This window comes from Citrus clementina, unplaced genomic scaffold (genome assembly GCF_000493195.1).
Source record: "Citrus clementina cultivar Clemenules unplaced genomic scaffold, Citrus_clementina_v1.0 scaffold_6, whole genome shotgun sequence".
NCBI classification, from domain to species: Eukaryota; Viridiplantae; Streptophyta; class Magnoliopsida; order Sapindales; family Rutaceae; genus Citrus; species Citrus x clementina.
Window position 1 is genome coordinate 18,292,891 of NW_006262139.1, and position 17,667 is coordinate 18,310,557.

Genomic DNA, 17,667 nt, shown 5'->3' on the forward strand with positions numbered 1-17,667 from the left:
TTTATTGGAAACTTATTTTAATAGATTGCCGTTAGTTACATGTTAGGAAAAATATTCTTAATATTCACGAAAATTTTATATCAAGGAACTCAGTACCCTAAATCATTAACTTTCAATTAATTACATCTTAGATGAAAATTCTTAATATTCATGGAAATTGTATATCAAGAAACTGAGCACCCTCAATCATATGCATTTTTTAAAACTAGAATATATTATATTGGTCAGTTAATAATTTCTCCCTTTTGTTCTTGTATTGATCACATCTTGTATCTAGAATAGGGCTATAATAAATTAGATAATTAGATTCTTTAAACTCACTCATGATTATATCTAGGTTGCCACCAATTATCATGCTGAAAGATTTTCTTTGGTTGATGCGTTTTCACTTTAAAGAAAAGTTCTGCAACTATGCAATAGTAGCAGTAGAAATTCACCTGTTGCAATCAGCAACAGAGAATAGGGCCAAATCGATGTGGCACTCTCTGGAAAGATCTGAAATTGCACTTTCCTTGATGTTTTCAAAGTAAGAATTTGCTTCTCTCAAACATTTGCACCTCATTAGCTCATCGGCTGCAGTTGACGAAGTCATTTCCACAATCACTTTAGTGCCACTACAACATGAAGGCAATGGCTTCGAGTCCTTGCTACTCAAGTAAGCATAGCAGTTGCGAACAACTGGTGCAATGCGAGTGCACTCAAATACGTCTGGACTGATTTCCCTAGTTCCCAGTCACCTTGAGCTGGCACCACTGCCCAATTCATTGCTACTATCAGGAGTAAAAATGATGCTACAAAGCCCTCCATGGTATTTAATTTGGTTGTTTTGTGGGCTTCAAGTTTGGAGTGAGCTTGACAACAAATATACGAAGTTTGCGTAGCCTTAAAGAAACTTATGAAGCAAAAAGGATGAGGTTGTTAGTTTGTTATAGCAATATGCCCAACAATATTTGTTTCTGCCTGGCTTAAAAAGAAAAAATTTATGGTTATGATGACATGTGTACACACACCTGTCCTGTCGTCATCATTTTATCTAATTGTTATTTTAGAAATGATGGGGCTTTGCTCTGCAGCTGAGAGTGAGATAGATGGATAAGTGAGGTAAGCCAGGAGGAGTTTTTGCAGTTCTTAGAATTTTCGGTCCAATTTCCTGTTCAATTTAGCATTAGGACCATGGATTGCTTTTCTGGCAGTGTTTTTATTTAATTTACCAGCTTTTCCAAATTTCTAGATGATCAACCATCAGGAGCTGCAGCTTCTTCTGCCAGTTTCTTCCACTGTGGCCTTGTTTTTCATTTGCTAACTCTTTATCTCCCTCTCTCCAGCTTGCCAACTTCTCCACTTCAATTCTCTTCACTTCGCTAATCTCCAAGCCGTCGCACCATTCTACGCAAGTAGATTTACAATTTGTCATTTGATCTCCCTCAAAAGGCCAACAAGTCTATTGCACTCCAGCAGATAGAATCTCAGTCATTGAATTCCACTGAGTTAAGATCATCCTATTGACGGGTGGTTGGTTCAAAGCTCTAACCTCAATATCAGACAGGAAATCTGCCCTTGTTATTTATCTATAAAATTTGGCGATTGCTATTAACAAGTCCTATTACAACATCAATAGGTTATTGCTTTGTCAGAACTGCAATGCTGCCAAAATTTATACAAATCACGAGAAGACACTCTTTATAAACTGGAATCTTACTCGACCAATCTGATTCTGGTTGCACTTCATTTTTATTTTTATTTTTTGTTTACGTTGTCATAAAACAACACTTTTTGTTTTTGTTTTTGTTTTGGGGTGTTGATGAAGACTTCGTGTCCCAGGAGCAAAATACTCACTGGCTTTGTTTGAACTATTGATCATTGATTGTTAAATGCAGGCACCAATTGGTTAAATGAGTACAATCAGTAATGGTAGAAAAAGGTTCAAGAGTTCGAATTCCACTTATATTGGTGGAGAAGAGAATTGGTTACCATCCTATAAAACTCTCAATCAATTTTATCACCGGTTGCTCCTGTGAGAAGAGATTAACCAATTGGCTTATTCTTTGAGGAATTTGTTCGACATAAAATATGAACCAAATCCAGATTCTGACGAAAGGCTGAACAACAATTGGACTATCCTTCTGGAAAAATATCCAATTTCGCTTTGACATGCATATGTATTAACATAATCCTTCCTGATCTTAAACACTAGTACAACCATCACTTTTAAAACAACAAGAAGATCAAGCTCCCATAATTCAGTACCACAATGGAAACTTTAAGCTTATACTCCTCATTGGATGCATTAGTTTTTGGATGGTATGAGCCCTTTTGATAAAAGAACTTGGTTCACCAATTTTTCCAAATTTGTTGCAGAGGATCCGTCCGGAGCTGCAGCTTCCTCTGCAAATCTCTTCCACTCTGAGGCCTTGTTTCTCATTTGCATACCTTTCTCTCCCTCCATCAACTCTCCCACCAGCTTCTCAACTTCATTTCTGCCTACTTGATTATCATCTCCACTATTAGTGATGTCCATTCCAACCCCCCATTCATTGCAAGTATATCTACAATTTGTTGTCTGATCTCCCAAAAAAGGCCAACAAATCATGGGCACACCTGCACATAAACTCTCAATCGTTGAATTCCATCCACTGTGAGTAAAGAATCCTCCGACTGCTGGGTGGTTCAGAACCTCCTCTTGTGGGCACCATCTTGCGATAAAACCTGTTTCTTTAGCTTTAACCTCAAACTCAGATGGCATATCTGCTGTCTCACCAGTAACAAGATCAGGCCTAATTATCCATAAAAATGGGCGATTGCTATTAACGAGTCCCATTGCAACCTCAGTAAGTTGCTGTTTTGTCAGATATACAGAGCTACCAAAATTCACATACACCACCGAATTGGGTAATTCCTTGGAATCAAGCCATTGGAGACACTCTGTTTCTTCTTTCCAAAGATTGTATTTGTATCCAGTGGAGCTTAAACTGTTGCCAACTTGTTCATTAATTTGATTGAGAAGAAGCTGGAGTGGACCGATGGTGAATAAATTCGGAAACACAGCAGAGAGAGCATCCAAAACTTGTCGTTCCAGTGCATCAAATGTATGAATAACTACAGCTGAAGCTTTAGCTGCATTCTTAGCTGCTTCAATGGCTACCCTTGTTGCGTAGCTATTCAAATCTGTAATTTAACACAGTTAAATTCAATAAATATATAAATTATTAATTCAGTAATGGTAGAGGTCGCAAAATCTTTGTACAAACTATTGGGTACAAACTGAGGTGACATAAGAGGATTGGTTGAATAATTAGTCTGAGCTTACCTATGAGTGACGTAAGAGTAGTGTTTTCTTCGAGTGTCCGGAGCTGCATACATCCTTTAAAACTACGTGCGGCGATAGTAAAAAAGAGGGCGATAGGAATTCCAAGTTGTTGAGCAGCTGTGACGGTGAATGGCATGAAACCATCTGAAATGATACAATTGACTGAATTTGAAGAACTTTTGAGTTTTTGGAGCAGGTCAAGAAATGGCTGCAGCATGACATTATTAGTTATGGATTCAAAGAGAGAGTTTGCATCTTGATTGGCGTTTTCATTTGAGGGATCTGGAAGGCCATCTGGGATAGTTTCATATTGAAAGTTGAGCAAGGCATTTTCTAAATTAGAGTTATGGCGTGGTGAAGATCTTGACTTGAGATAGCGTCTGTGATTGAACTCAGTGTTGACAAAAGTTATGTGAAAACCTTTGAGATGAAGAAGCCTTGCGAATTTAAGCATTCCTTTTATGTGACTTTGAAATGGGCATGGGATACACACTGCATGACCTCTGTAAGTATAATCACAACCTTCCATCTTCACTTCCTTGAACGTTTTTGTTACAATACACAATTTTGGTTTTCTGCTGTTGCTTGATTTCTTGCTTGTATTATGTCAAAACAATACCACAACATATATTTTTTTTCAAGAGTTTCTTTCAATCTTTTTCAACATAGGGATGTAATTTAAAAAATTATTTATCTGATGTAAATGGCTTGAAAGCATTGATTTATTTAATTTCGTCATTTTGTATTTTTGTCATGTCAAATTAATTTTGACAAATAGTTTGGCTTTATGGTATTATTAATAAAATAATTCATCCATCAGTTGTTTTTTCCAATCAATGCATTGGTTTGCGCAGCCAGCCGTGCCGTTACTAAATTTAGGTCTGTCCATTTTGTATGGCTTTGTTTTCACGTTACCAAATCCAATAAAATTGCCAAATCCTATAAAATGACTTAAATACTCTTTAGCATTTAGTTATTATTTAACATTTTGGTGGGCAAATCTCGAATTAGAAGGTAATTTGGTTATGGAACAGGGTCGAGACCTGGTTAGTATAACATGCTTTCCTGTGAAAACTATTTCCAAAATTAGCAGCAACATCAATATTAACTTTGAATACATTAGCAGGTGGGGGACTCCAAATTTGCTGATTCTTTGATTTATGTTTTGCCTCAACCCCAGTCGTTTTACTCTTTTGTAAGCCTCCGCCACAGCCTCAGCTCTTGTAATAGTCAGCAGTGGTTCCAACGTTTTTCCCTAAAAAGGATACTTATTCTTGCCATACCAAATAGCCCAACAGATAGCTACCATGATTTGAATATCTGACTTTTTCAATTTCTTAGCCATCTCAAACATAATATCCAACATGTCTTGGTTAGCAGCATCTGGGAAGCATGTTTCAAAGGGGGTATACCTCCATATCTTTTTGGCAGCTTTACAGTGTATTAAAGCATGAGCTGTGTTTTCCATACCTTGTTTGCAAATTTGACAAGTAGGTTCATGCCCTATCTCTCTTCTCCATAAATTCTCAGCAGTAGGCAACAAATTTAAGTTGCTCTCCACATAAAATTTTTATTTTTTTTGGCAATTGAAGAGTCCATAACAGGTTCCAATGATGAAACCCCTTGGATAAACAGCCTAGCTTATCTGAATTCTTAATTTTTAACGCCAATTAATATCCACTTTTCACATAATATTACCCTTTTATTATCAAAGTGCCATATAACTTTATCTATTCTTGGTCTTCTAGGAAGTAGAATTCGAAGAATCTCATTTGCATCCTCTTCCATAAACCATTGCCTCACCGTCCTTTGATCCTATCGATTTTCACGACTAATGAGCTCTGAGATAATAGCTTATGCTGTCACATTTTGAGCTGAGAACAGCTTAAAGGTTTATGGCCTTGGAATCCAATTGTCTTTGCAGATTTGTATTTTTTCTCCATTTCAGATCGTCCACTCGATTCCTTTTTGTAGTACTTGTCTTCTCCACAATATAGACCTCCATATGTACGAAGGGTTAGAGCCAACTCGAGCTTGTAAAAAATCAGTATTCTTGTAATATCTAGCCTTCAGCACTTTGGCAACTAATAATTTCGGATACTGCAGTAATCTCCACCCTTTCTTTGCCACCAAAGCTCGGTTTAAACTGGACATTTCTCTAAAACCGAGGCCTCTTTTGCTCTTGGCATAACTCATTTTTTCCTATCTTGCCCAGTGAATTCCGCGTTTGGCCTCCTTTGATGGCCTATAGGCACGTACTAATCCACTAGTAAAACGTGTTTATTACGTGCCTTTTCGTGTGTCATGCTTTGCTCTATCTCTAATCGTGTTGTGCTTTTAAGGCACACGTGCCTAAAATTATAAACCCGACCCAATCCACATGTGTGCATATCGTGCCACGTGCTCGTGTCATGTATGTGTTGTGCCACGTACTGCTTGGCCCGTTGGCCATCTTTAGTTTTCATGTTAATTGATTTGTAAGACTAAGTTTTCATGTTACCCAATACTTTATAAAAATGACCGAAATACCCTTTAGCATTTAATTATTATTTAATATTTCGGTCGCCAAACCTGAAATTAGAAGGGGTTATTTGATTATGGGACAGGGTCGGGACCTATTTGATAAAAATATAAAAACAAATAAAAAATTTATGAAAACTCAAGAACCCGATTGTTATTACTCATTAATTGTTCATTAATATAACGTGCTTTCATGAGAAAACTTATTCCTGACATAAAGAACAGAAAGAAGAAGATTAAAAAAAAAAAAAAGACAGTCGACCAAAAGATACGCGTTAAACTTTTATAAATTTAATATCCTGCATGTAACAAACCGTGAGTTATATATATATATATATATACACACACACACACACACTGCTTTCTCAACTTGCTAACATTGTCAGAATTTTCTTACATATATATTTTTTATTTTGACCTTCTTACATATATATTTTTTATTTTGACCACGAGATATCTTGGGGAGGACCCTAACTATAGGAGGTACCTTTAAGCTCGTACCACAACTCAGATTAAAAGTCCTCACTCGAACCGAGAGGCACATGTTCTCCCAACAAAGACGACTTCCCTGCGACTCGAATTGGAAAGCAAACCCAATCAAGCTGCTTAAGGAGACTCCATTGCCAGTGGAGCCAACACTTTGTTGATAGAATTTTCTTACAGATATTAGGCAGGCATCGATTATCTTTTTGGGTTATTTGTAGAAAATGAAAATATTTTATTTTTAGTTTTTAAAAGACTTAGAAGCTCAATTTTGTTACAATGATCACAACTGTAGTGTCAAGAAGTATGACTATACACTATAAGTAGTAATTTTTTTTTTTTAAATATTCGTAATGACAAAAGATTTTATTAATTAAACAAACCAGCAACACGAAATCAGTGCAATAATGAAAATACTAAATAATCACGATCAGTTAATGTCGTTAATTAGTTTGCAGATGGAATTGATGAGTTGTGCTTATTTGATAAAAGAATTTCATTCACCAGTTTATCCAAATTTAGAGAAGATGAGCCATGAGGAGCTGCGGCTTCTTCTGCCAATCCCTTCCACTCCATGGCCTTGTTTCTCATTTGCTTTCCCTTCTCTCCCTCCATCATCTCTCTCACCAACTTCTCCACTTCATTTCTGATCACATCCTCATCATCACCATTAATCTCCATTCCAACCCTCCACTCGTTGCAAACGTATCTACCATTTGTGGGTTGATCTCCAGTGAAAGGCCAACAAATCATAGGAACTCCATTACATAAACTCTCAACTATTGAATTCCATCCACAGTGAGTTAAGAATCCTCCAATTGATGGGTGCTTAAGTACTTCCTCTTGTGGGCACCAACTTGCTACAAAACCTTTTTCCTTAGCTTTAACTTCAAATTCAGCTGGCAAATCTGCTGTCTCACCAGTAACAAGATCAGGCCTGATTATCCATAAAAATGGGTGATTGCTATTTACGAGTCCCATTGCAACCTCAATAAGTTGCTGCTTATTCATAAATATAAAACTTCCGAAATTTACATAAATCACAGATTTGGGTTCCTTGCAATCGAGCCATTGCAAACACTCTGTTTCTTCTTTCAATAGATTGTAACCAATAGAGTTTAGCATACCATCTTGTTCTTCTGTTTGATTGAGAAGAAGCTGAAGTGGGCCGATGGTGAATAAATGATGAGGAAACATAAATGAGAGAGCATTCAAAACTTGTTGTTCCAACGCATCGAACGTATGAATAATAATTGCTGAAGCTTTGGATGCATTTTCGGTTGCTTCCACGCACAAGTTGAACATCATATCTTTCGGATCTGTCGATTGAATAAAACTTGGAAGATCTCTAATTCGGATATCCTTCATCCCTGGAATCCAGTCTATAAGACTGTTCAAGTACTCTTTCGTAAGACAGCTTTTGTCTGCAAGTACTCAAAAATGAATTAATTCTTTGCTTCCGTCTGCATTCATATTTATACTTGATCGCCAGTGATTCTATGTCACGGCCACTAAAAATTTAAAGTAACATAAATTTAATCCGAAACATTACAAAAAAACATTGAAAATTAATTAGTGCCCAAGGTAGTGATCCCGGAAAAATTGAAAAAAAAAAACAGAAAAAGAAAAGTTCTGATAATTGCATACCTTTGACTGGGAAAAGACCCTTTTCTTTGAATGTCTGAAATTGTTTAAATCCCATGAAACTACAAGCGGAGATGGTAAAAAACAATACAATAGGAAGTCCGAGTTGTTGAGCAGCTGTTATGGTGAAAGGCAAGAAGCCATCTGAGATGATGCAGCTGACAGCAGGATTAACGCTATTTGAAGAATCATTGAGTTTGGCAAGCAGGTCAAGAAATGGATGCAACAAGACATTATTTATGATGTTTTCACCGAGAGAATACGCGTCTTGAGCAGTGGGGCTTTCATCTGAAGAAGCTGGAAGCCCATCTGGGATTGCTTCGAATCGAAAACTGGGCAAGCCATCTAAAGAATGTTGGCCTCTTGCTTTGAGTAAGCGTCTGTGATTGAACTCTGTGTTGACAAAAGTTATGTGAAAACCTTTGTGATGAAGAAGCTTTGCCAGTTTAAGCATTGCTTTTATGTGGCTTTGAAAGGGGCTCGGGATGCAGACCGCATGAACCTTGCTACAAGCTTTAGGTTTTGATTCCATCTTGATCTCTTCTCTCTCTAGGCCTCTGCAACTAGTGATCACCCTTCCATTTTTTCTTAGCCACGAGTTAAATATCCATTATCCAATAGGACTTGACTAGCCTACAGAATCTGTAAGCTACAGACTGCAGCATCAGCCGTTGGATGTGGAGCGAGAAACTAAACAATAGAAGATCGGATGGTGGGATGACGGGAGATGTTTGTTACAGAATCTGTACCATAGACAGGTCCTATCCAATATAATTTTCATTTTATTTTGTTTTTCCCACCGTCCATTGAAGCCCGACTGAGCGAGACTTTGTCATTAAATAATGTTTCACTCATTGATCAATTTAATTATATGTTTTTTCAAATTTAATATTATTCAATATAGCGAAATTTTATTTAAAGAATCTCGATTATGTGTCTTTTAAAATTATTATTTCTGATGTAACGAAGTGAAATCACTCATAAAGAATTTTTTATAATTGCACTTGCACTCAGTTTTATGTTCTAAATGATATATCTAACTCATCACCCATGGAAAAAATTGTAAAATTAAAAACAGCATGACAAATATTATTGATAGATGATGAGTTTTTTAGATGCAATAATAATTTTTTTAAATGCTTGTAAGTTGTAACATCAAAGTGGTATATTTATATTGGAGTTGTGGATTCCAGTGCATTATGTTTATAATAAAAACTAACCGTATCATATTTGTCTTGCCTAATTCTATCTTAATCATATTGATTTGATTAGATCTAGTCAGCGATTGTTTCTTTATAAAAGAAAGTGGACAAATGAGTCTAATTGGATCTTAATGGCATTAATTTGATTAGATCTAATCAACGATTTTTTTATTTATAATAAAAATAACTGGACAAATGATACACATTAAAGATACTGGAATTACAAAATCGATCTGTAATAATAATTTGTCCACATGCTATATTAAATTTGAAAACTATAATTAAATTGGTCGATATGAATGAAACATTAGTCAATACATTATTCAATGGCAGAGTCTCGCTAGTCGGATATGGATGGTGGGAAAAATAAAATAAAATGAAAAATATTTAATTAAATTATTTATTTAATTTGTTTAAACTATAAACTAAGAGAAATATTTATTTAGTTGAGGTACTTAATTTACATCGAATTGGTATGTTATTAATGAAATTTTTTATAAGGTACAATAATTCATTATCACTTGAACCAATCAAATAATGACACATTGTTTACTATAATTATTAGATACACTATGTATCATAATTAAATAAATATAACATTATTGACAAACTAAACTACTCCGATGTGGCTTTTATTTAGCTTTAGTGAATATGTACCGTATATGAAAAACTAATGAAAATCAATGAAGTGGGTTTGGGATGCGTAGGGATGACAATAGGTATCGCCTGCAAGGTATCATTACCAAATTTATATCCATACAAAGTTTAAATTATCAAACTCACCCTACTATATGTTTTAATTTTTTTAAGAAAATCCACCTGCTGCGGGTTTTGACAATTACCAAACCCGCAATGGTATCCGGCGATTATTTTACGGGTTTCTACATTTAAAATCACAAATGGTCAAAATGTAAATTTATAATAATGACCTATAATTCCACATAAATGTAAATGGAAAATTAAAATTTCAACATCAATCCAACACAAATTCTCAAATTTAAGTATAAAATACACAAATCTATATATATAAAAAAAGCCACAAACTAGTATCTAAACATAATAATTATCATTTCATATTATTATTCAACACAAACTCCAAAAGAAGATCTTCATTTCGTTCACCACCACTAGCACCCATCTAACACGATTCCTACAATAATGATTAAGATTAATATTTTCTAAAGAATAATGCATTTTAAATGCTAATCCATGCATTAAGTTAAAGAAAATTCAATCATAATTATAATAAGTATATTTTTAGATTTAAATATTTTTCTATTCCTACAATTTGAAGAACAAAATTATAACAATGAAATAATCCATGCATTAAGTTAACGAAAGTTCAATCAGAATTATAATAAGTATATTTTTAGATTGAAATATTTTTCTATTAAAATTAAATTAAAAAATAATTAAAAAAATTACGGTTGGCGGATATCCATACGGGTATCCGTAGGATATTTGGGTAATACTAAACCCAACCGCAACCTAGTGCATATTTTAATTTATAATACCAAACCTGTCTACAACCCACAAAATTACCTGAGCGGATTTTGGCGGGTGGGTTTAAACGGATTTGTAGGTACCATTGCCATCGCTAGGTATGCGCAGCCAAATCAGATTTCTAATTCAAAACTCGGAATGCAACTTGCCCACGACTAATTTCGTCAACTTTTGCTAGTTAGTCAATTTAACAAAATGATTAAATGACAACTTTCCCATCTTATCCATTCGACCACCTTCAATTTTCATTTTCTTTTTCATTATAAGTAGTTCGCACAAGCTTTGATGAAGTAAATAAAGAAAATGGAAGCTAATACATGTGGTTACAAGTCTCACGCATTTTGTTTTCCTGGCCCAGGTCAAAGCCACTTAAACTCCATGCTTCAATTGGCAAAGCTTCTGCACCACCACAAACAGAGGCGGATTTACCATAGGATCACTGGGGGCTCAAGCCCCCACGAAAAAAAAATCTCTATTTCATAAAAAAAATTAACATATTTTTAAATAGTCTTGTTAAATTATTAGATAGTTCCATCCGTTAAAATTTAAATTATTATTTTATTAATTACAAAAGTTATACTTTGATTTAAAAATCAAAACCCACAAACTAAAATATTTATAGTTTTTAATTATTGAATTGTGGATGCTACATTTTAACTAGAGATTGCAGTAAATAAAAAAAAATTACATTCAAGTTTTCAGTTTTTATGTCTAATTATTATTTAATTTAGCCCACGGTAAATTATTTTTTTACATCTAACCACAAAAGTTTCCGCATAACTTCTGTAAACTTTGAGATCGTACGCAAACGCTGTCTCGAATCAAGCGGCCATCCCTGGAATCCAGTCCATAACTGAGTCCAAATACTCTTTTTTAAGACAGCTTTCATCTGCAAATTAATTAACACAATAACTGAATTAATTCTCAGCTTTTGACAAGTAATTAATAGGTAATATGACCACCAACCTGTGCGCTGGTATGTTTGGATTGATGAAATCAAAAAAGAGGAGAGGAGAGGATTTGAGAAAAGTAGAAATAAATAAGGGAAGTAAAGATGATTCCATGTTAAGCCAACTAAATGAAATTGAGATTGACATCCTCTTTTACTCATTTTTTCTCCTACTCTCTCCTTTCTATTCGTCTCTTCTCCTCCTATGTTTTTCAACCAAACAAGCTATTTTTAAATACCCCAGACCCAGAGCATGAAAAATTATAATAGGAATGTTGAAATGTCCTAGTACGACAAAAAACTTGAAATTTTTTTTACCTTTTAGTGGGAAAAGACCCTTTTCTTTCAGTGTCTGAAATTGTTTAAGTCCCTTGAAACTGCAAGCGGAGATTGTGAAAAACAATGCACTAGGAAGTCCAAGTCGTTGAGCAGCTGTAATGGTGAAAGCCATGAAGTCATCTGAGATGATGCAGCTGACTGCAGGGTTAACATTATTTGAAGAATCACTGAGTTTGGCAAGCAGGTCAAGAAATGGCTGCAGCAAGACATCATTTATGATGTTTTCACAGAGAGAATACATGTCTTGAGTAGTGGAGCTTTCATATGAAGAAGCTGGAAGGCCATCTGGTAGGGGTGGGCACGGGTCCGATTGATTATCAACCCGACCCAACCCGCATGTAGAATGGGTTGAAAATTTTCAATCCGACTCAACCTATTACATATCTTGACCCAATCCGTAGTTTTGCGAGTTGGGTCAGGTTGGGTTGATTGGGTTGAACTTTTGAAAAAATCTATTTTTATAATCTAATTAAATAGTGAATAAAAATTAATTAATTAATTAAAAAAACTAAAAAATATAAATATTAAAATCTTTAGAACAAATCCAACATTTCAAAGTTTTTATATTTATATTTTTTAATTTTTATATGAAATATCAAAATTTATATAATAATTTTTACATACATACAGGTTGACCGGTTGGATGAGGTTAATTGAATTGAGCTTTTGAAAAAATCTATTGTTATAGTCTAATTAAATAGTGAACAAAAATAAATAAATTAGATAAACTTAAAAAATGTAAATATTAAAATCTTTAGAACTAATCCAACATTTCAAACTTTTCATATTTATATTTTTTAATTTTTATATAAAATATCAAAGTTTATATAATAATTTATATATGTAAATATATAGGGGTTGACGGGTTGAGTTGAGTTAAAAAATTTTAACCCAACCCAACCCGCAAAAAATCACACGAGTTGGGTGGGTTGATGCCCACCCCTACCATCTGGGATTGCTTCGAATCGAAAATTGGGCAAGCCATCCAAAGAGTGGTGGCCTCTTGATTTGAGAAAGCATCTATGATTGAACTCTGTGTTGACACAAGTTATGTGAAAGCCTTTGTGATGAAGAAGCTTTGCCGATTGAAGCATTGCTTTTATGTGGCTTTGAAAGGGGCTTGGGATGCAGACTGCATGAACCTTGCTACAAGCTTTTAGCTTTTGATTCCATCTTGATCTCTTCTCTCTATGTCTTTGCAATTAATGATCTAAAAGTACTAAAACGAAAAGTATTGCATCTAACTAAACACTGAGTTCACTCACACATTTACAACCTTTCTTACCTTATTTAATTTGGAGAGAGTTAATGAGTACGTATATATTAACTTAAAAAAAAAATTAAAGTTGGTTGGTATGAATGGTTCAGCACCCTAATTTCTTAAGAGAGGTCAAGGGTTCAAGCCCCGCTCTCATATGTACGTATATGTACTAAACTAATTAATTAATGTGTGTATATACTAACCTAATAAAAAGTAATGTCTTTCCCAAATATCTCATGATTTTTCAATAAGGGAATTAAATGCACTCATGCCATAAGTCGGGTGGTGAACACTCTTTCCTCTATGGTGGAGGTATAATTAAGCTGGAGTGTCTACGAGGGACTCATCCTATCTCATAAATATCATTTGAGTAGGATAAATCACGTTTGTATATATGATCTAGGTAGACCTCTAAATTATACTAATGCAAAGATATTGCCATATAAAATTGAAGTAAAAACAAAAACTTACGAATCACCTTACCAGTAATTCAGGTAGAACTAATAGCACATTCACATGCATGGAATATATAGCACATATATATGTCAACTAATAAAACTTTAATAACTAACCAATTTGGATTTGAGAGAGAAAGGAGCTATACAATAATGTAAAATGATGAGTTTTTAGAATGATAAACTTCAATTTACACTCTATTTAGAATGATAATTTGTAATTAACCTCAAAAATGGGAAAATTTTATTTTACCTCATTTACTGTTAAGAAGACAAAAAGAAAAAAAAAATCATCAACGTGTCTCTTATTTCTCCTCATCTTTTAGTTTACGTTTTGGGTTGTTGATGAAGACTTCGTTTCCCAAGACCAAAATACTCACTGGCTCAAACTGATTATGTTTTAACTATTGAACGTTGATTGATAATAAAATGTGGGTGCATGTCAATTGGTGGTTCAATGGGTAAAATCCGTTAAATCTCCAATGGTGGTATGAGAAGGTTACTCATATTTGAGGAGAGGATTTTGGTTACAAGAAGTGGACTGTCCTTTGAGAAAAAAACATTCAACATATTAACATAATTCTTATTAATCTTATGCACTAATACTCACCAACAATTATTTTAAAAATGATAAGAAGACCAAGCTCTCATAATGCAGTACAACAATGAAAACATTTAATTTACACTCCTCATTGGATGCATTAGTTTTTGGACGGTATGAGCCCTTCTGATAAAAGAACTTGGTTCATCAATTTTTCCAAATTTGTTGCAGAGGATCCATCAGGAGCTGTAGCTTCCTCTGCAAATCTCTTCCACTTTGAGGCCTTGTTTCTCATTTGCTTACCTTTCTCTCCCCCCATCAATTCTCTCACCTGCTTCTCAACCTCATTTCTACTCACTCGATTATCATCTCCACCATTAATGATCTCCAGTCCAACTCCCCACTCGTTGCAAGTGTATCTACAATTTGTGGGTTGATCTCCCAAAAAAGGCCAACAGATCATCGGCACACCAGCACATAAACTCTCAATCGTTGAATTCCATCCACTGTGAGTAAAGAATCCTCCGATCGCTGGGTGGTTCAGAACCTCCTCTTGTGGACACCAACTTGCTATGAAACCTTTCTCTTTAGCTTTAACCTCAAACTCAGCTGGCAAGTCGGCCGTCTCACCAGTAACAAGATCAGGCCTAATTATCCATAAAAATGGGTGATTGCTATTTACGAGTCCCATTGCAACCTCAATAAGTTGCTGCTTATTCATAATTATAATACTTCCGAAATTTACATAAATCACAGAGTTGGGTTCCTTGGAATCGAGCCATTGCAAACACTCTGTTTCTTCTTTCAATAGATTGTAACCAATATAGTTTAACATACCATCTTTTTCTTCTATTTGATTGAGAAGAAGCTGAAGTGGGCCGATGGTGAATAACTGAAGAGGAAAAATAAATGAGAGAGCATTTAGAACTTGTTGTTCCAATGCATCGAACGTATGAATAATAATTGCTGAAGCTTTGGATGCATTTTCCGTTGCTTCCACGCACAAGTTGAACATAATGTCTTTTGAATCAGTCGATCGAACAAAACTTGGAAGATCTCTAATTCGGATATCCTTCATCCCTGGAATCCAGTCTATAAGTCTGCTCAAATACTCCTTCGTAAGACAGCTTTTGTCTGCAAGTGCACAAAACCGAATTATATTTTTGCTTCCGTCTGCATTCATATTTATACTTGATCGCCAGTGATTCTATGTCACAGCTACTAAAGATAACATGAAAAAACATTGAAACTTTGATTCCAGAAAAAGGAAAAAGAAAAAAGAAAAATACCATTGACTGGGAAAAGACCTTTTTCTTTGAATGTCCGGAATTGTTTAAATCCCATGAAGCTACAAGCGGAGATGGTGAACAACAGTACAATAGGAAGTCCAAGCTGCTGAGCAGCTGTAACGGTGAAAGGCAAGAAGCCATCTGAGATGATGCAGCTGACTGCAGGATTCACAATATTTGAAGAATCGTTGAGTTTGGCAAGCAGGTCAAGAAATGGATGCAACAAGACATTATTCATGATGCTTTCACAGAGAGAATACATGTCTTGAGTAGTGGAGCTTTCATCTGAAGAAGCTGGAAGGCCATCTGGGATTGCTTCGAATCGAAAGTTGGGCAAGCCATCCAAAGAGTGTTCGCCTCTTGATTTAAGAAAGCGTCTGTGATTGAACTCTGTGTTGACAAAGGTTATGTGAAAGCCTTTGTGATGAAGAAGCTTTGCCAGTTTAAGCATTGCTTTTATGTGGCTTTGAAAGGGGATCGGGATGCAGACCGCATGAACCTTGCAACAAGCTTTAGGTTTTGATTCCATCTTGATTCTCTTCTCTCTCAAGGCCTTTGCAACTAATGATCAACCTTCCATTAGCCACGAGTTAAATTTCCATTATCCAATAAAATTTTCATTTTATTTTGTTTTTCCCACCAGCCATTCAAATCCGACCGAGAGAGACTCTGTCATTAAATAATGTTTCACTCATCAACCAATTTAATTTTATGTTTTTCCAAATTTAATGATAGTCGATATAGCGAAATTTTATTTAAAGAATCTCGATTATGTGTCTTTTTAAATTATTATTTCTATTGTGACGGAGTAAAATCTCTCTTAAAGAATTTTTTTTATAATTGCACCTACGCTCAGTTTTATATTCTAAATGATATATCTAACTTGTCACCCATTGATTAAATTGTAAAATTAAAACATTACTACACACGACAAACTGATAGATGATGAGTTTTTATAAATGTAATAATAATTTTTTTAAATGGTTGTAAATCGCAGCATCAACGTGATATATTTATATGAGAGTTGTGGATTCCACTACATTATTTTTATAATAAAAGCAAACCATATCATATTTGTCATGCCTAATTCTATCTTAATCATATTGATTTAATTAGATCTAGTCAACAATTTTTTCTTTATAATAAAAGAAAGTGGACAAATCAGTCCAATCAGATCTTAATAGTATTGATTTGATTAGATCAAATCAGTGATTTTTGTATTTATAATAAAAGTAAGTAGACAAATGATACACATTGTTTTTAAATATTGATTGCATATTATATTATTATATTATACAGATATTTATAATTGTTATAACAGTAGATGATTGTACTAATATTTACAATCAAATATATAAATGAGATTTTACATTATTATATTAAATTCTATAAAGTATATGTCTAGACAACTAATCATCACAGACGAGAGATGTTTATGCTCCACTCGCATTTTGTAAGAAAAAAAACTTGCAAATAAACTCCACACAATTATACTTAATTAAGGGAGGTTGAGTTTATGGGAACTCAAATCACTACTCTCATAGTTACGCTTAACTTTGAGGATAGTGATTCACCATTTGGCCAAAGATCAAGTGGCTACAAATGATACACATTAAACATACAGAAATTGCGAAATCAATCTGTATAGCCACATGCTGTATTAAATTTGAAAAACTATAATTAAATTGGTCAATATGAGTGAAACATTAGTCAATACATTTTTCAATGGTAGAGTGTCCCTCTAGTCAGATATGGGTGGTGTAAAAAAATAAAATAAAATGAAAAATATTTAATTAATTTCTTTGGCTATAAACTAAGAGTAATGTTTCTTAAGTAGAAATACTTAATTTGCATCCCAAATGGCAAATGATACATTATTAATGAAATTTCATCATTTGAATCAGAAGCGATAAGGTGTAATAATTAATTATCGGTTGAATTAATCAAATAATGAAACAATATCTACTATAATTATTATATACAGACTCTGTTGAGAATACAAATTATGAAGAGTCAACAGTTGACCAACAATTGACGCAAAGGCCATGCTGGCATGCCACTCGAGCAATCATATCCAGCAACCAACTGATGCAGATGATGAATTGTATTCAATGAGTTGGCAAAACTGTTATGCTGAGGAATATCTGCAAGCTGGAAATTCTAGAAGCTATTCA

The 17,667-nt window shown here is 34.4% G+C and overlaps 3 protein-coding genes across 3 annotated transcripts; all 3 read right to left on the reverse strand.

Annotated features, from left to right (window-relative positions):
• Positions 1-2,106: 2,106 nt before the first annotated feature.
• Positions 2,107-3,877, reverse strand: LOC18038593 (7-deoxyloganetin glucosyltransferase). Its single transcript, XM_006429681.2, has 2 exons — positions 3,308-3,877; positions 2,107-3,165 (listed from the first exon to the last, which is right to left on the reverse strand). Exons 1-2 carry the CDS (start codon positions 3,834-3,836, stop codon positions 2,288-2,290), a joined length of 1,407 nt encoding a protein of 468 aa, XP_006429744.2. The 5' UTR covers positions 3,837-3,877; the 3' UTR covers positions 2,107-2,287.
• Positions 3,878-6,646: 2,769 nt separating this feature from the next.
• Positions 6,647-8,529, reverse strand: LOC18039063 (7-deoxyloganetin glucosyltransferase). Its single transcript, XM_006429682.2, has 2 exons — positions 7,958-8,529; positions 6,647-7,734 (listed from the first exon to the last, which is right to left on the reverse strand). Exons 1-2 carry the CDS (start codon positions 8,484-8,486, stop codon positions 6,758-6,760), a joined length of 1,506 nt encoding a protein of 501 aa, XP_006429745.1. The 5' UTR covers positions 8,487-8,529; the 3' UTR covers positions 6,647-6,757.
• A 5,835-nt stretch (positions 8,530-14,364) lies between these two features.
• LOC18039549 (7-deoxyloganetin glucosyltransferase) lies at positions 14,365-16,022 on the reverse strand. The gene is made up of 2 exons (XM_006429684.1): positions 15,494-16,022; positions 14,365-15,338 (listed from the first exon to the last, which is right to left on the reverse strand). Exons 1-2 carry the CDS (start codon positions 16,020-16,022, stop codon positions 14,365-14,367), a joined length of 1,503 nt encoding a protein of 500 aa, XP_006429747.1.
• Between the last annotated feature and the right edge of the window lie 1,645 nt (positions 16,023-17,667).